The sequence below is a fragment of the Numenius arquata genome, chromosome 9 (genome assembly GCF_964106895.1).
Source record: "Numenius arquata chromosome 9, bNumArq3.hap1.1, whole genome shotgun sequence".
NCBI lineage: Eukaryota > Metazoa > Chordata > Aves > Charadriiformes > Scolopacidae > Numenius > Numenius arquata.
Genome location: NC_133584.1, coordinates 120,638 through 139,992, shown reverse-complemented (window position 1 = coordinate 139,992; position 19,355 = coordinate 120,638). Strand labels below are relative to the sequence as shown.

Genomic DNA, 19,355 nt, shown 5'->3' with positions numbered 1-19,355 from the left:
CTACCCATCCCCAGAAAGCACCGATGAGGAGGTCACGTTCTGAGCAGCCTAATCCACCCCCAGGATGTGCCTTAATTCCTCTTGCACAGATGGAGAAGCAGGAAAAAGCAGGGAAGGAGCAGTGAGGATGGATTAACACCCTGCCGGCTTGATGTTTCTCCAGCATGCCCCGTGCCAGCCTCTGCCCAAGGCCGCTGCAGCTCCGGACAGTGTCAAACGCAGGCAGCCTTCCCCAGGACCCGTCACCCTCAGCGCCCACCCCAACCCTGCCCAGTGCCGGCGAGTTGTCGTCTCCCCACTTCCAAGCGCGCGCACACACACCCACCCCCTGGCCTGGCTGCACCAGCATCCATTCATACTGTCGCCAGCAGCCTGGACTCCATCCAATTCCTAGAGAGAGCTTCAGGCAGAGCCAGTTTCCAGCACCGCCTGCTCAGGGGCACAGAGCCCTGCCTGCGGGTGACAGGACGGGGCAATACACTCGCAGGGTCACGGTGACCAACCGCTAAGCACAAACCAACTGTTCCACTGTCAGTGGGGACAGAGGAAACAGAGCCCCGAGACCCCCGCCCACCCTCAGCTGCAATGTCCGATGGAGAACAAGGCCCCTCTGTCCCGGAGCCGGTCCCTCCTCACTCCGGTCACCCCGGGGCTGCCCCAGACGTCAGGCTGTCCTGGGGGTCAGCTCCATCCCGCCGCCGTCTTCTCTCTCCTTCCCCAGCCACTACACTATTTATCACCCAGATGCCAGAGCACAATGGGTTATATATTTAGACCGTGCAGAGCAAAAACTGATAGTGCTGGAGTCGGGCACATGCCGAGCAGGAATAACCCTGCAGTCCTGCTCACGGCTGTCACCCCGCGCACCCTCCCAGCTCTTCGTGCCCTGCATTCCGTCCTGGCCCCGAGCCTTCCTCCCCCCTCTCACCACCCTCTCCAGCACACTCTCCTCACACCAGCGAGACAATGAAGTCACTCTCCTCACTCACACCAGCGAGGCCGCAGGTTCGCTGCAGAAGGCAGCAGCCCAGCAGCCTCTGGGGGAGCTGTGAGCGGTGCCACGTCTGCTCCTGCTGCTCCGGGAGGCAGCCATGGGATGTGGGTGTGCAGGGAGGGAAAGCCATCCCCGGGAAACGTTAGGAAGAGCCGCCAGCTGATGGGGCCTGAGCTCGGAATCCCCAAAGAGCAGACCCAGAAGGAGCTCAGGCTCTCTCAGTTCTCTAAAAGCCTTTCCTTTTGGCAGGAGCCACCACAGCTCAGGGAAAACATCTGCCCGAGGCTGCTTTCAAAGGGACTGATTTTAGTTTACCGTCCACCGGGGCAGCCCGGCTTCAGATGTCCCCCTGCTTAAAGTCCTGCTGGCGGCTGGGAGTGGCGGCCGGGGAGACCCTCAGCGAGCCTTGCCCAGGGGAGCGGGGTCCGGCCCCTCGGCGCCGCCGCCCTGCGTGGAGGCGGCCCAGCAGAACGGCCGCCCGCCGGCCCCGGCCCCGGCCCCGGGGCTGGCCGACAGCCGCTGCCGAGCCGCCGGCTCATGGCCGGGCCCGCAGGCCCAGCGCCCCGGCCTCATCTGCCTCGGATTTTCCAACAAAGGGATCCGCGGGAGGGAGGAAGGAGGGAGGAGGGAGGGAGGGAGGTTACAGGGGAGGCAGGCGAGTGGGCGGATGATTCAGCCGCCATCCCCAGCCGCACGGGGCCAAGCCGGGGGCGAGGAGGAGGAGGAGGGGACGGGGTGTGCGGAGGGGCTGCCAGCGCCGACACAAGCGGCACATCTGCTCCGTGCAGCCGGGGAAGGGGAAGGCGCAGCCCCGGCAGCAGAGAGGGAACCGGCTCCATCCCTGTCCTCCCGCCGGCTTCTCCGGCGGACCCTCTCCCCGGGCTCCCCGGCCGCCGGGGACACAGGGGCGGGCAGACGCTGCCTCCTCCGGGGAGCCCCAGCCCGGCTCAGGGAATTAGAGGGTATTTCATACCAGAGTCGCGTCCAAGGAATGAAGGGAAAGCGGGGAACAAGAGAGCGTGCAGAGGAGAGAAAGGAGGCCATAAACCCCAGGGCTCGGATTGCCCGGGCTGCGCGGCTGCCCCCCTCCACCTCCTGCTCCCCCTGAGCCCCCTGCCGCGATGGGCCATGCACACAGGGGAGTCTGGGGGGGTTGAGCTCCAGCCAGCTCTGGTCTCTCCTAACCACAGCGGGGTCCCAGAGAGGAACCGGGATGGAGTAACGCCAAGCCCTGGAAAGAAGAAATCCAAGAGACACTGACAAAGGCTGCGGCAGGAGGATCTGAGCCGCGGATGCAGCTGGAGCTCAGCAGCCACCACCGCTCGTCTCCGGCAGCCCCGCTCCCCAAATCATCTGTCCAAGGGCTCGCAACGGGGAGGACACTCAGGGAGATGCAACCACGGGAGGTGGCGGTGATCAGAAAAGCTGAATCTGGAGTTGGGGGGGGTGTGTGTGCGCGTACACTGAGAAGGGAGGCAAGGGAAGGGGACCCCTCAAGCCTGTCAGACAGCTCGGTGGCCAGGATGAGTCTTATGAGGGGAGGTGCAGATATAGGGGAGACAATTGAGCAGTGACAATTTCACACTACAAAGATGAAAAGCTAGTAGAGCAGGTAAAAAAAAAAAAAAAAAAGATCTTTTCCTTCATTTAGTTCAACTATTGTGAGGAAAGACCTTCAACAAAACAGCACCAATTTTTCCATCATCGCAAAGCCCAGAAATTCAATGTTAAACTTAATCGCCTATTACATACACCCCACTCCCCAAAGTGCACAGATTAGACAGGTCACCCCTCTGACCTTAACAGCCCCCATCTCCTACAGCCCACAGAACCACGAAAACCAGAAAAAAAACAGAAACAAAACAAACAAAAACTATCAGGAGGTGTTTCTACCCAATAGCACAAGCTTCAGGGATTTACAAACCAGAAATGTGATCTCATTTTTGAGACCTTCAGTACACACCCCTTAGGGCAGGGATGTCTTGTCTCCCGACGATTGTACAGATTAATAACTCTGCACAGCAAAAGAGAGCACCTTCATGTGCCTCTACCCAAAATGTGAGCATCTCCTGCCTCTGGAGCGAAACCCTCCTCCCTTCTGCAAGACCAAAAGCCGGGGCCATAGGGATGAGCTCTGCAGCCATTTCACCAGAAGAGAAAAATCAGACAGGGCAATTCTCCAACGGGGCTGGGATTCTGGATGGGAAATACTCGCCTATTAGACTAAGCCCAGACGTGACACGTGTGTTTCCTGTGGGGATGCGATTCCCCCACAGACCCAACCAAAGAGCACACACGTGTATCAGCAAGACCTTGGGCTTCGCAGGCAGGCAGCATGCGTCAAACAGGATTAGAGGATTTGAGCTGTCTGTCTCCGTAAACCAGGGCATTCTCTGGGTCTTCCCCACCATATTTTTACCTCCTGTGTGAGGAGGAGGGGGTGCAAATTACACAGTGCACTGGGGTGAGAAGGCCTCTCCGAGCGTAAACAGACACCGTCACTCTCACATTTAATTTCCCTGATCCTCTGTGTTGTAGCACAGGGTAAGAAGGGACACACAGATTTGTGGGGGGTTTAGCTCTGCCCGACCCTCATCCCAGAGGAGCTGCTGTCCCCCCCCGTCTGTCTGGGTGAATGTGAGCTATGAATGTGAGCTCCCCTGCAGCACTGTCTTAACCTAGGGTGTTTTTAAGAATCAAGAAGCACAAGCCAGCTGTCCTGCTCACACAACAAGAAGACAGCTCTGCATTCAAGCAGGAGAGGCCACCTCGGCTCTCCTGACACATCACGGGAGCTTTGCAAGGATTCCCCAGGGAGCAGGTCACCCCATCCCAAGCTATTACCCCCTCTCCTCAAGGAGCTGGGACATCGTGCCCATGAACAAACGCTCAGGAACAGCCTCCTTCATCTTCAGGCTGTATCTCTACAGCCTCCCTCAACTGCCCTCACAGCTGCTGCCCCACAGCCCTCCCCGTGCCCCACAGCTTGCTGTGCTGTCCCCCCCGCCATCGCTCAGGCAGGGGATGAGCAGACATCTAAGATGGCAACTGCTTTCTCCATGAATCCCCAATCAACACATCTACAACCACTCCACTGGACACACACCAGGACAACCGCAGCCTGCCTGTCCAGGAGGCGCTTGGCTCCAGCCGGACCCGTGCTCAGCCCTGCAGACATCACCGGGTGGGAGATGACAGAGGACAGACCTCCTGCTCGTCTAGCCCAAAGACTGGAAAAGGAATGGCATTTCAGAACGAGCCGCCCGGCCTCGCAGGCCTGCCCAGGAGCAGCACTTATCAAAGCAAAGCTACAGACTCTGATTTCATCCCAGCTCTCGGAGTGACCATCTGGCTGCAAACAGCCCCGACAGGCCTGGCCACCACCGAGGAGGAAGCTGCACGGGGGCTGCAGCAGGCACCTACACACTAATTAATCCCGCCCTGCCCCAGCGATGCTTCCCAGCCCCAGAAGGACATTTACAGACATCATCAAAGGAAGCATCCTCCAGGCCCCCGAAGGTTCAGTGACACTTTCAGGCTCTTTGAACTGGAAATCAGGACAAACGGGAACTCCCAGCAAAAGCCCAGCCAGGATCTTCACCCTGGTAGCTGTTTCAGTTCCTCAACAGCTCTAAGAGCTTGCGTGGCCCAACACAAGGATAAAAGTGCAAGGAGTCATCATGAGAAAGGAAGATTTGAGACAAACATCTGCAGAAACAACCTTCAGGGAACCGAGATATCCACAGACATAGCAGTGACCAAAAGCTGGCCTTGTATTCAAGGTGGGATAGGAAACGGGCCCAAAGAGGTCTCAGCCGAATGGAGATACGCACACGAGACAGGGTGAAATCCTGATGCAGTTGCTATGGTCCACATTAACACTGAGAGACAGCAAGCGAAGCAGAGGAGGCTTGGTCTGTGGTCACACTCAGCTCCGTCTGGGTATGGACGGTGGGAAGAGCCCACCAGAGCTGCAACAGCAGCTCCTGCCAACAGAGTCAGGGACTGCGCAGAGGTGGAACATGGGCTCACCCAGCTACTGCAGGCAGCAAAACGCAAAGGGCACAATAACATCTTACAAAGAACTTTGTGGAAGAGGTGCCTGGGCCCCAGAATTCCACACAATTCTCACCCACCCCTCTTCTAAGCTGGCTAGAAAAGCAACAGGCTCCCTGGCACTCAGTGCCAAGGACTTCATGCCGGTTAAGACAACAGCGAGGAGCTGGAAAGGGCTCCGAGGATTGCTGGGAGGACACCGGCAGGTATGCAAGGGGAGAGGGAGAGGGGCACAGTGTCCGGGAAGGCTCTGCACGCCCCGCGAGGAAGGTAGGACCAGGTCTGCCTTTTCTGGCCCTCAGCTGAGGGACGCCAAGTCAGTCCTACTTTTTCTTAACAGCAGGCAAGGCTCCTGCCAAGAAAGCGCTGCTGCTGTGGAATGTGCTGGGCCAGCAGTACAGCTCATTCCTGGAAAAGCATCAACTCAGCGGGAGAGCAAGGAGAGGGGAAGAGGGGGAAAACGGGAAGAGGGGGAGGGTGGGAAACAAAGTCTGAAAGCTTAGACTTCCACACCTGGGCGAGCAGGGAGCTACCATGGAGCAGTCTGCTCACCAGCACCCCCTTGTCTGGGCTACCAGCACAGCAGCCCTGCCAGCACCAGCCCTCTGCTCCGGGAGCACCCTTCTGCTGGCCCAGACACCTCCAGAGCAGGTCTGGGGAGGCATGGACCCAGTCAGATGTCTGTGGGGAGGGGGGTAAGGTCTGCTTCCCCCATCACATCAACAATTAATTTGTATATAATGACAGATCTACACCAGGAGATGGCAAAGCAGCCTCCACACGTGTTCTGCCCTCAAGACACTGACCAGATCACGTTACTCTCTCCCTGCACAGCTTTGCAAGAGTCTCTCAAGGAAACCAGACCAACCTCCTACCCAGCGGGAAGGGGCCTTGAAGGATAACAGGCTCTAGATGACCGCACCTACTCTTCTCATCCAGCTGGGCTACCATCAGCAACATTCCTGCTAACTGGGTCTGTAAGACATACAGAGAACCCCTAAAAAAACAACAGGGAGTTAATAAAGCTAAAAACTAAGTTCCACCACAAAATGTTTGCCAAGGACAATGAGAAGGAATCACGCAAAGAAGAGCCTTTCAGAGCCACAACAGCTGCATGGTGGCAAAGAAAGAACTTTGTCCCCGATCCCAGGCTGTTGCAGCACTCTGGAAAAAAGGGCAAACTGATCCTACATCCCTCTGGTCTCAAGGTGCAGGAGGCAGCAGACAACAGGAAGGGTCTGACCACTCATAAGAACCATTTCTGACCATCACTAAGACAGGGACACGTGTTCTTCTTCTTCCTCACCTTTGGGCCCTGGATAATTTCTGGCGCAACCCGAACTATTTGCTTCACTCTCAGGAAATTGTCAGCAAGCCAGGTAGAACCTGGAGAAAACCAACGGTTTAAACAATCAGCTCCTACACAGGTCTGCTAGTAGACAAACCCAACCAAAGGCTGAGGAAGGCTGTTTCACCTGGTCTCCTGCTTTTGATGGTGTCAGTGCAGGGGATGGTACAAGAAGTTTCCTGAGCACATTTTAGTAGCCTTTTATATACTTCATTTATTTCAGCTAATACCAGTCATCTTCACCAAACTCCTTTCAAGACACAGGGCCAAACCCTTGAACACCACAACAAGCAATGTCCTACCAAGCACCCTTTACCAGGCCAGCCAAGCTTGCCCTCCAGCCATCACTCAGCAAATAAGCAAATACAACTGCTGGAAGAAGAGACAAGAAAGATTCTGTAGTCCTCACCAAACCAAGCATGTGCCAGTACACAACTGACTCAACTAGAGGGTCCAGAAAGCAGATGAGAGCCATAAAGCAGCAGCCAATTGATTACCGTAAATTAAAAGGAATCTGATTAGCCAAGAAGCAGGGAAAATGTGAGCTGTCTCGACCATGCTGCTGGTTTACTCTCAGCAACAAAGACACCCGCTTCTTTTTCCTTCCTTTATGAAAGGTCTCCTGACTCCTGACACCTTATGGATGTTCTGCTGTACAAAGCAATATGATGGTCAGGAGACCATCACCTGCCTAGGACTCCTCCAAAGGAGTGTGACAGGATGCAGACTACGGTCTTTGACCTGAAGAGAAGGCATTTTCTGCAAACAGCCAGGCTTTTTTCTGTTTCAGCTGCCCAGCTACAAGCGATGAGTGGGATTAGCCTGTAGTCTGCATGAGGTTCCACATACAGAACAAGAGGGCAATTTTCCCCATGATTTAGAAGAGGATGGTGCTGTGGATTACTACAGCAACATACCCCACCTCTGCAGGACCAAGTCCAACTCAGAGCTGCTGCTTTTCCCTGACACTGAACTGCCACATACCATTGAAAACCTTCCCACCTGCCATCTCCAACAACTGCACCCGAGGCTGGATAACGATCAGTGACCTCCAGAAGTCACTATCACACGTGACGTGAAACGTTCCTCTTGTGGAGGGTCTCAGAACCACAGCTGCCAACTCCCAGGTCCTTCAAGGATGAAGAAGGGCAGCGGAAGGCAGCACAACCTGCCTGCAGTCTGTAAATATCCCATCAACCCAGTAACTGGTCACTCTACACATTAATTATTCCCAACACCAGCCCAGAAAGACTCATCATAACTTATTACTGCAACAGGACGATTTCCCACGTCTGTGAATCTGCCGATAAGTCAAGCCCACCTGAGCACAGGCACCAACCACACCAAAGTAACGTCCTGTGAAGGCATCAAAAGATTTTCAAAGTGTCCCACACTGCCAATATCAGCACATCAAGAAGGATTGCTGCAATAGGCCGCCGTGTTCCTGTGGCGGGGAACCAGCCGTACAGACAGAGCCAGGCGAGCCAGACCCAGCTCAGACACCATCACACCCAACACGCACAACCCGTAGAGATGTTTCATACCTCTGCAGTAGGTCGGAGCTGCCCCAAGGAAACCCAGACAGAGCGTACCCTGAGCTGAAGTAGATGCTGCCACCCTGAGACTCCTCTGCCGCTGCCAGGATGCCTGGGCAGGGAATAATCTTAAGAGTTTTCCCAAACTAACCCGCCTTTTGGCCCCAGCTGAAACAAAACATTTTCACTCTGGAAGGAAAATCCATCTCACAGGAGCCCCTTCAGGACCTAAAGGTGCATTTACCAGCTCTGGCTCAAGGACAACAGGGAGGTCTGCCATAAGGGACTCAACTGTGCAGCTACATCCGAGAAAATCCACCCTCCACAGAGATACAGAAGCCAGTAAGAAAAAATTCAAATTAACACCGTGCAATGGCAAAACTTCCTGCATTAAGGCCCTATATGGGCTTCCAGTACAGCACAGCCTCAGCTGGGCCCACAGGCAAGTCTCTGCGAATGGCACCAAAATACTGGTTGATCCAGGCAGGGCTGAATGAACTGGGACAGCTCGTTAGCTGTATGCAAACAGAAATAGAGAATTTGCATATCCATCACAGCTTCTGAAAAAAGCTTCGGTTTTAGAAGCTGCTGCACCCTGGGGGCAACCCAGCAGCCACCTTCTCCTGCCCCCGCCTTGCTGGTCCTGGCCACAAAGCCAGGTTTGTCACCACTCTTCTGACACCCCTCTGGTTGTCAACAGCGTCAGCGTGGCGCAGCGTACAGGGGACAAACAATGTGCCTGCAGACGGTGAGACACCAAAAGTTCACGAATCTCAAGCAGGACAGAATAGGTCAGAGCAACGCTGAGGGAAAAAGGTGAAGCCCAGCGAGTGGTCAGGCCAACGCGCTAGTACCAGCTTCCTCACTATGATAATGCATGCCGAGCCAGAGCTCCCAAAACACAGACCCTTCTGGAAGACCCTCAGTGTGCTCAGAACCGGCCTGTACATGGCAGGAGCTGCCAGCCATCAGGAAACAGGGAAAAACCTGCAGCCTCTGTTACCCAGACCCTGAATTCCCAGCCGATCACAGAGACAGCTGCCAGCGATCAGAGGGGCCACGTAGCAAACAAATTCCACTGCAAACCCTAGGGGCAGGTCAAAACCCAGCAGAGGAAAGACCTTCCCACACAGCAGCCGGTGCCAGCTCTCCCAGAAAGAGATCTCTGCTCCAAGTCGTGCGAGGAAGCCTTCCCCCTCTTGGCTCACATCCTCAGCCAGGACCAGAAGGACGGACTCCCACTGCAGCAATTCAGTCTCCGCTCACTGTATCTTCTTTTCCTCCAATTCTCACAAGACAGAAAATTATAGTCAACAAGACACAGGGACAGATGCCCCAGTGAGGGGATAACCAACAGGGAGGACCTAGTGGAGCCGGGTACCCAAAATGCTGCTTCTGCCGCCTTCGATAGCTAGCTGTGACTGGAAAAACAGTGCCTCTGGCAGGTGTCCTTTAATAAATAACTGACACCACCACCACAGCAGCCCCAGCCCTTCACTGTGACACAGGATTACACAGCACAGGAAGGTCAGCAGGCATCTCTGCCTGCCAAAGCCTCTGGAGAATTCCAGCCCATTCCTGGATGGACTCAGTATTTGTGCGACAGGAGCAACAACACAGCTATGGAAACAACTGAAACCAAGAGCTTCAGAGCAGGGGCTCAGGGAGGTACTAATACTTCAGCTCTGCAAGCTAATGCAGCCCTCAGAGACAGTGATATTCACGGCCCAAGAGCTCACAGACTCTCCTAAGGCCACCGTGGCGTTACATAGATAAGCACACAGACAAAGCAGGCAAAGTCACAGAGATTAGACTAATTCCCAGATTTCCACCTTACTTCAACGCCTTCCAAAAAGCCTTCACAAAAGGATTTAGTCCAAAAAATTCCAATGACAGCCACCAGCAGGATTAAGTTTTACTTAACTTGCCAGCTGCTGCCTAACAAGCCAGCACCACCGGGACAAACACTAACACGGACACGTGGTGCCACATCCCCCTTCTGGAAAGCCACCATCCATCCAGCACAGGTCAGAAGGGCAGGCTCTGAATAACAAACAAGGGATGGAGAGAGGAGGAAATCAATAGGAAACACCAAAAACACACAGCCCTGACGGCTACCTCATCAGATGTGCAGCACGATGCAAAGCTGGAGCGACAACATGAAGGCAATTTCCTGCAGGCGCAGTCTCTGCTGTGCTCTGCAAGCCGAGTTCTCCTTCATCGGCTTCTACGCAGATCAAATATCCCAAACCACAACACTGTTATATCTATTTGGGCACAGTCAAGGGTGGAGGAGCAGCACTTCATTACAGCAGACACCCTCAGCTCAGAACAGTTCAGCAACTGCCATGCAGACATGTAAGAGGCTTCCCACCACTTCAAGTGCCAATGAGCTTAAAAAGGACTTGAGGAATTTTAACTATGCTCCCTACACCTCTACATATACAGCCTTCAAGTCCCGGTGGAGGGCCTGATGCCCACCCTGAGAGACGACCGAAGCCAAACACATCTGTGCAGCAGAAAAGCTCCGGGAGAAACCAGATTTTCTTTGCTTACACTCACGGCGCCCCTCTTCCCTGAGCATCCCCAAATGCGTGGTGGTGGGTAACCACCTCCACCTTCAAGAGTTCAGGCCACACGGCTGCAGACCCAAATGTCTCTGCCTGCTGGGAGACCAGGCAAGGACACCACAGGTGAAGGAGGTTAGGAGCATGCTGGAGAAGTGAGACTCACTGAAGGCTCAGTGCTCCCAGCACACCGGCCTTAGGCTCGTGGGCTGTCTGCCTCCATCCCTACAAGCCAGCACCTTCCCTCACAGAGCCCATCACGACACACTGCCACCCCAGCTGCCCGTCCTGCTCCCACCAGAGCCGTGCAGGGAGGAACTTCACTCCTTACACCACCACCCAGAAGATGCGGTACCCGCTCTGCTGGTGAGCCAACATCTGGCACTTGGAAATGGCCAACTTACAGATGGAACTCTCAGAAGTTGTATTTCAGCAGGAACCAAAAGACCGAGCAGTGGGGCCACCACTACCATCCCATAACAATGAACAATGCTCAGGTCACGACTCAGATTATGGTGGTTTATGAGCCATTTCTAATGGTGTTTGGCCTTGACCTCAGAGACGGAACCACGCTGGAGCACTGCCGCCCCACAGACAGTCAAGGCGCACAGATTTACTTCACGGCCATTTCCGAGATGTCGAGGTAGGTTTGTGCTCTGTGCAGGACTTTGGAGGACCAGAGTCCTCCAGATAATTTCAAAACACAGAATTGCATCAAAACAGCTGCATTCTCATGGACGGGCAAAGGTTCCTTGACCTTTCTTTCTCTTTTTTCCAGAGATTACAAGAGAGGCTTAAAATTAAGAAACATTCCCATCAAAAACATAATTGAAAACAATACCGCTCCAAGAAAAATGTTGGCTTCAACATAACACCATATTTTGGGAGAAAATACATTCAGTAAAAAAAAAAAATTCTGACCAGCTCTAGCTGCAAACAAGTTCAATAGCTGCTGTAAAGCTTCATTGTTTGCATAGTACAGACAAGGCCTTAGGGAGATTGGTCTGCAGCCCGATTTGGCTAACTTGGCTTTCCGAACGGCAGCCCTGGGCAAAGAAACCAGGCTCTGACTGCCATCCAACGTGGCCTTTGGAGCACAGCTCCGACCACAACAGACGGAGTCGGGAATAGCTGGGTCCGAACAACAGGACACACACTGCCAGGCGCAGACAATACACCCAGGGAAGAAGCGAGTGCCATCAGCAAACCCTCTCCATCCGCACCCCAGCCCCGACACCGCTGCGGCCCCCCACCACCGCCACCGCACTTGGAAACAGCCTCCAGCAGCAGCTACAGCCAGGACCAGCCCCAGCGTCAATGGGCCAGCCCCGGCACGGGCAGCCTTACAGGAACTTCCCACCACAAGCGCAGACAGTGGTTAGCAGCTCTCTGCCAAAGCCTCGGCAGCACTGGAGAGAGAGGCACAGGCTGCAGGACCCACAGGCAAAACGTCCAAAAAATAACCCCCAGTGGAACCCAGCTAGCTGGGGCAGCACATCTCACGTCAGCAGGCAGGGAACCACACGTCCTCCGGAGCGGGGAGCACAAGGGATGGGGTGCTGTGGCTTCTCACATGGCAAAGGGCTGCCCTCGGCACAGAGGGGACACAGACTGGCCAGAAGATGAAGAAAAGCGACAGCCACCTCACAGCCAGGCCAGTGCTGTCACTCAGGCAGAAGCACCGCGAAGGATGTGAGAGCGCATGGGAGTCGGATGCAGTTTTGGAGGGCATTTTGCTCACAGACCTCTCGTCAGCCTCTTCCTGCATGAAATCCAGGCTGACATGGAAGCACCCTCCACCAGGGGCATGGGACAGGCAAAGGTCCTCTGCAGACAGCAGAGTTTCGAGCTCAAAATTTAAAAAGTAAAGTTCAAAAAAATCAAAATCAAACAACTCCCCCAACTCACGCTACGGAGAGCTGGCAGGAACGGCAGGGGCACCACGCCAGCGGCTCGCCACTGCTTCAGGAGTGACACTGCTTATTAAGTTTAGGATCCCTTCCCTGGCTCCAAACACTTCCAGCCAGAAGGACAGTCACTGCTGGCATCAATTTCAAAAAGATCCTGCAATAAAAATAAATCACTCACCCTTTCAGTGAGCGTCAACACGTTTCCCCATGCACATGTGCAGGAGATGAGGTCGCCAAATACCAACGGCATCTGACCCCTGCACTGGGAATTCCAGCAGCGCCCACTTTGTTCCGCCTCCAGAGCGTTGCCCTAATCACTGCCTCGCACCCGGCTCTGGAGAGCAGGTGATAATTAAGCAGGTCTGGATTAGATACTGGGCTAGTGATTAGTTGGATACCAATTTTCACTTGACAGTCAAGACCTAGGAATCACTCACCACAGCTCCAAAGTTAAAATTGGAATGGAGACCTGCAGGAGGGAGAAAGCAGTAGCAGGAGCAGCACGGTCCCACCACCGCACCTCAAATCGCTGGTGTCCTCCTGGCGATGCTGAACAAGCAGGTTAGATGGGAGGAAGGGGTGGTCCCCTTGCAGAAGAAGCAGACCTTTCTGCTCTCCAGCCTGGAAGAGGAGAGGTGGCCGAGTGGAGATAAGCAAAATGATCGCCCAAGTGCTTTCTCCACATGCAGAAGAAATTCAAACTTTCAGGCACTCCAGAAGCTACGGAAGGACGAGACAGAACTTCAGGCCAGGTGCTACGGACTTATCTGGACGCACAAATTGAACTCATGTAACTGAAACTGCTTTGAAAAGTTGCATTTAAACTTTAGTATGCCCCTGTGAGAACACCTTTTGATTGACAGAAAATGAGCAGCATCGATTACAAGAAAAAATGAGTCAAAAGAAACCACATTTCAATTGATATAAGAGTATCCTCAGAGTTGTACCAGTCACCTGGCCGGATGAAAAGCCAAACCTGTAGTTCAGCTGGGGCAAACAGGGACACAACCTGGCTGGCAAAAAAATCCACACTGCCCAGAGACAGGCAGGAGGCAACACTTTACACATTGCTGAAGCCCACATCCCAGCAAACTACAAACTACCACAGACCACCAGTACAGTTGTTCCCTTCCCAACTACACAGGTCCCCAGGAGAATTTACAGTACTGTTCTTCCAGCAGCTCTATAGAACTGAGAGCTCTCTCACGCAAAGATCCACAGACACGTTTGCCCAAGAAGCTCACAGTGTCAAGTGGACAAGACAAGACTCAAGGGGCACTGCCACAATTTCCATTTTGCAGATTAGGAGCAAAGAAGACAAAGTAAAAAGTCAGTTCAAAACTCCATAAAAAACCTCCATGTGACTTGGTGGAGAACACGGACCTCACGAGCAGCGATAGCACTGCACTGATCTAAGGCTCTCTCCTGCTGACCAGCACACCGATCTTACCTGTAAAACGCTGAATAAAAGACTAAAGCTGTAGGAAAAAAAAACAAAAAACAAACCTTCCTTCTCTAATGAGGGCAAGGTTAGCAGGCAAAGAGTAGCTCCACGCTTCACAGGGAGGCACATCCACACAAGGTATCTCAGCGCCAAGAAGAGCGTACCACATCTATGCACTGCCATGCTTCCACCACCCGCCTGCTGAGCTCCTCCACGTCTCCAGTTCTGGGATTAGCAGTACACAAAGCCAACAAGGGCACAAATATCTGCACCCTGTGTCACTGCTCCACACCACTGGGGTCAGGATGGATTCTCTAGTTACAGCTGTAGCCCACTACATGCTGGGTAGACCAGGCAACAAAACCCTGCAGCCTTCCTGCTGCTCACAGCTCCTCTCCCCAGGATCAGATGCACTAAATCTTCCCAGTTCTCCTCCTTCCCACCTAGAGCTGACACCATTCTGGGGTCTTCTTAATCTGGAGCTGAGCACTTTGACTAGGATTAGCTCCTGGCATAGCCCGACAACTCCACAGCCACCCAGGGGAGCCTCTGTTCACATTTCCAAGAAGATGTAAACACTGAAGCTGCTCCATCACCACCCTGATTCTCAGAGCAAACAAATATTAACAAGATAAACAAAAGAATGAAAAATCCCACACACCAAGACTGCGGCTGTAATACTGCCTTGGGGATGGGGTGAGCCGAAGGGAATGCCAGGCTGGAGATCCACAGCCCGGGAAGAGGAGGAAGAGGGAGAAACAGATTCAGTCTGGGCAACAGAGGTGAGAGGAAACATTGGACCACGTCTTGCTCCTTGCTGCCCTAGAAGGTGAGATGCCTCTGTTTCCAACAAGAGATGAGAGGAGAACTTAAGTCCTATGCCAGAGGGATCCTGCAAAAGGTCCAAATGCTGACGAAAAGCATGAGCCGTCAGATCTGCAGGTCCCCTTCTCGTCGATCAGATGCCCTAAAGCCATCCACTGTTAATAGCTCATCTCTTCCATGAAGGGGCTTTACCCCGAGTCCTGCTTCAGGACACTGCCCGACTAACTGAAACCAGCTCAGACACTGTCAGCACGAGCCCGGCTGTCCCCCGTGCTGGGCAGAGGGCATCTTGAGGGATACACAAGTGAGTGTAACGCCCTTCCCTGGCACGCAGCTTCCAAATACAGCCATCGTTAATCTCCTCCTGATTTTCACTAATTGCCCATGCATTTACAGCCAAGCAGCTGAGATGTCTCCTGCCCTTCCATCCCTGTCTCTCCCTGCAGACCAATGGCTTGCCCTCTCCCGGACACCAGTTACCAGGGATCATGAAATATTTCAGTTGGACTTTACGATCTTAAAAGCTCTTTTCCAACTGAAACGATTCTACGATTCTATGATTCTACTTGGAGTGGTGCCTGGGGCTCCAGGGCTTCTCAGGGCTGAGGCTGCAGCTGGACCACTCTGGCCGTTCCCCATCGTGCTCCAGCCAGCCACCAGCACATTCTCCAGCTCTCTGGAAAGGAGCAAAGACAGCTTTCCTGGTGGGTCATCCATAGTGGCACCACGAGAGGCTTTCTCCTCTCTGTTCCACACCAGGCCTCATCACGTTCTGCTCCAGCGGCACAGCTCCTCGCACAGGACTTCACCCAGGACCAGGTGCCCACACGCAGCCTCCGACCCCTCTCAGCTGCACCGTCCCTTCCAGAGAGCTTCGCTCTTCCCAGGAGAATTAGCTGAACTGGTCCCAACAAAAATCTCACCCCGTGCACTTCTGACGCAACTAAACTCGCCACATCTTCCCGAGTGCTTTTCCCCTCTCCCTGCTCACATCCACAGCTCCCTACGCTGCTTTATCGTTGAGTTTCATTAATCTACCATCTGCCTCCTCTTGTGGAGCCTTAAAGAAACAGAGGAGGATGAAAAGGCACAGCACAGAGCTTTGCTGCCACCAGACCCCTCTTCCCAATGCGAGACGCTGCTATTTATTACTAAGCTTTGTTTATGGTTATGCAGACACTCTCCCACCCACATGGCAATGTTTCATTCAAGACAAGCTTGAATTCCCTTCAAGAACAACATTTCAAAGGATCCCAAGGCATTTGTTTACAAACAGCATGCAGGGAGAATTCACTTCTCCCACCAATGAACAGGGTCCCCTCCGGGACGGGGAGAGGCAGCTGCTCCATAGCACCCAACGCCACTCAACAGCTGAGGGACAGGAAACCATCCACGGACAACTGATATTGCTGAGGAAATTTATGGAAAATGAGGGCTGGAGACTTCTATTTGCCTAGAAAGAACGGGGAAGCTTCTAAGCACTCGAGCTCTCCACTGGGTCAGGAGGAATTTAGGGAGGCAAAGCGTCCCAGACTGTGGTCAAAGGAGTGACTCCAAATTTCAAGCCTCATCTGAAAGCTGGCACCTCCCGAGCTAACGGGAACCTGGGCACAGGGATAATTTGGCTGCAGAGGGGAGAGCACCTCCTGCCGAGGCAGCCACACCGATCCCCATCCAAGCCCCGAACAGGCCCAGCCCTGTTCAAGGCAGGGCAGGAGCCAGGATCACAGCCCAGGGAGGCAATCCAGCGCAGTAAGAAGACACTAGAAAGACTACAAAACTGAAAGCTTTTCGCAGCCCCAGCCTCCATACACAAGACCTACTGTAAACACTAAGTCTTCAGAGAGGGGGGAAAAAGTCCAGAGGAAGGAGAATCATGCAACTCTTTCAAATACCAAAGTGCTAGGAATGGTAGAGGGTCACATGTCGTGGAAGCCAAGAGAAGCTACGTTCCCAGGATGGAAACGGAGGTCCTCAAAAAGGGTAGAGGAGAGTCAGATGTAGGAAGACTCTGGACAAAACAGAGCGAGGACAAAGGGTCTTACAGAGAGCTGGCTTTACGTGGTGCTTGCTGCCCAGAACAGCCACCAAGTTTACAGTTACCCCAGACAGCAGAGGCTCCCCAGAAGATCAGTCAGTACAACCGTCCAAACAAGGGACGGAATACACCCCCTCACCTTCAAACAGCCACACGCGATGGAAGGAACCAAAGGGTATCACAAAAGAAGCGACAAAAACACCGGTGTTGGGAGAGCGCTGCCCCGCAGGAGACGGGATGCGAGGCCGGCTCCACTCCTCCTCCACACAGACCCGTCCCAGCGACGGGGCAGGGGACACCGTACCCCAAGATGGGACACATCGGTGGGCACAGCAGGTCTTGCCACAGCACGTGGAGAGCTCTCGTCCCTTCTCCACAGAGGCAGCCAAAATGCCAAAATGGATGGCCCTCCCCAAAATGGATGGTTGGAGAAGGAAACCATCCCCAAATCGCTCCCTGGGACGGGCTGATGGAGGGGGCTCTGCCCCGCACCCTGCTGGCGGGGGGAACGCGGGGCACCCTCCCCGGCAGCCCCTCGGGGGATGCCCGGGCCCTGCGGGTTCGGGGTGACAATCCGGAGCGGGACAGCCGCGGGTCGCGCCCCCCGCCCCCCCCCGGGCGGCTGCGCGGGGAGATGCCCCCGGGGCCGGGCGCTGCCCGAAGATGGCGCACGGGGGGTGGGGGGGAGTGACCCTCGGGCGGGGGGACGGACCCCTCCGGGGGCGGCCCCAGCCCCGGCGCCGTGCGGGGCGGCTGTCCCCGGCCCGCCGCCCCCCCGCGGGGACCCCGCGCCTCCCGGGGCCCGCGACAGCCCGCTCCCCCGGCGGGGACACGGGGGGCTCCCACCGCCCCCTCCCCGGGCGGGCCGGGCCCGGGTCCGCGCTCACCCGAAGTCGTCGTCCATGGACTTGAAGTAGAACTTGTAGTTGGGGCGGTTGAGGAGGCCCTTGAAGTCGCCGAGGGTGACGCGCTCGGCCGGGATGGGCAGCTTCACCAGGTACGGCGTCTCCTGCTCGTCCAGGTGGTAGATGATCTTCGTCTCGGCCGCCGCCATGGCGCCCCTGCCCGGCCGCCAGGCCTCCGCCCGCTCCCCTCGCCGCCGCCGCCGCCCCCGGCCCGGCGCGGTCCGCCGCCCCCGGCCGCCGCCTCGGCCTCGGCCCCGGCCCCCGCCCGGCCCGGCCCCCGCCCGCGCCCCGGCTGCGGCCCCCGCGGCCCCGGTCCCCCCGCGCCCCTTGTTCTGCGGGTCCCAGCGCCGCCCGCCTCCAGAGCGCAAGCTCGGGCTCCGCCCCGCCCGCCCCCCGCCCCGGCTCCGCCGGAACCGGAACCGGCGCCTCGCGGGGGCCGCGCCGCCCGCCCGGGCCCGAGCCCGCAGCGGGAGCGGGGCCCGGGGGGCACCCCGAGAGGGGCGCGGGGGGGCACGGCCTCGTCCCGGACCCCGCCGCCCCCCGCCCCCCCCCGAGCGGGATGTCCCGCACTGCTGGGAGACCCCCATCCCCCCCGCACCCATCCCTCGCCCCCTCCGCGGGCCGCGCACCCCCCCCGGGACTGCCCCCGGGACCCCCCTGCCCACGCACAGCCCCACCACCTGCGGAAGGGCTTGGATTTTCACTTTACAGCCAGGTCCCCTCACAAACCGCCTGGAACCCCCCAGGCACCCCAGTGTGCGCCCACGCACCCCTCCCGCCCCCCGGGGCTGCCTCACACCCACGGTCATCCCCGTGCCACGCGTGCTCCCGCATCCCGCAGCCTCCCCTGCTTCTCGGGTGCACGCCCCCGGCCTCCCCATCCCTCTCCAGCCCCGCTCCCTTCTCACCCTTCCCCACGCTCCTCACACAACTACGTGCCCCTCACGCACGGCTCACAGAACATCGGGCCCTGTCCTCCCACGTCCAGACCCCTTTGAACTCCCCATACTCCCTCTCTGATGGCCACCCCACACAGAGACTGCTGCACAGGAGGACCACAGTCCCTCCCATCCCAGTTACTCTCCAGCCATGGCTTCCCTCTAAACCCCTTGTCCGCATCCAACAACCATCCCCAATACTCAGGCATTGGACACCGCAGTGTCCCTTCATGTTCCCCGGCCTCGTTTCCTCACCCAGCAGGCTCTTCACGAGCATCCTCCTCTCCACACACTGCGGCCTCTTCAACCGTGCACAGAGTCCCTTGGCCCTGGGGTTTCCTCCCCATCCTCTCTCTCCCCAGACCCCATCACTCTCTTACCCGCAGTCACCAGCACCATGACCCCAGCCCCTTGGACTTGCCTCTGTGCCGTAGCAGTCCTTGGGTGGCCAGCTTCCCCTCTGGACACCTCGCCAGCACCCACGGGGTGCCGAGGAACCGTCTCCATCAGCAGCTTCCTGGAGCTGTGGCCGAGAGCAAAGCTGGGGTGGCCGGAGCTTGGGGAACACCCACCACCAGGAAGGGAAAGAACCGCCTTTCACCATCCTGGCTTAGAAGGAACAAACCCAGAGGAAGAACCGCACCGTGTGCCGGCGTGGGGCGTGGGAGCAGATCTCCAGCCCCCAGCGCCCGACTCACCTGCCGTAGGAGAGACCTTACGGGGAGCAGAGCCAAGCTCCTCGGGCTGGCAACAGCTAAATAGGCTCCTCACGCATGAAAGAGCCCTGTGGGCGTT

At 56.1% G+C, this 19,355-nt stretch overlaps 1 protein-coding gene across 1 annotated transcript in view; it reads right to left on the bottom strand.

Moving 5' to 3' along the window:
* The window catches only part of DVL3 (dishevelled segment polarity protein 3), a 31,244-nt gene extending 13,473 nt beyond the window's left edge, over positions 1–17,771 (bottom strand). Inside the window, exon 1 of the mRNA XM_074153275.1 lies at positions 17,605–17,771. Coding sequence (XP_074009376.1) covers positions 17,605–17,771 — 167 coding nt within the window. The remainder of the gene's footprint in view (positions 1–17,604) is intronic.
* Positions 17,772–19,355: the final 1,584 nt, after the last annotated feature.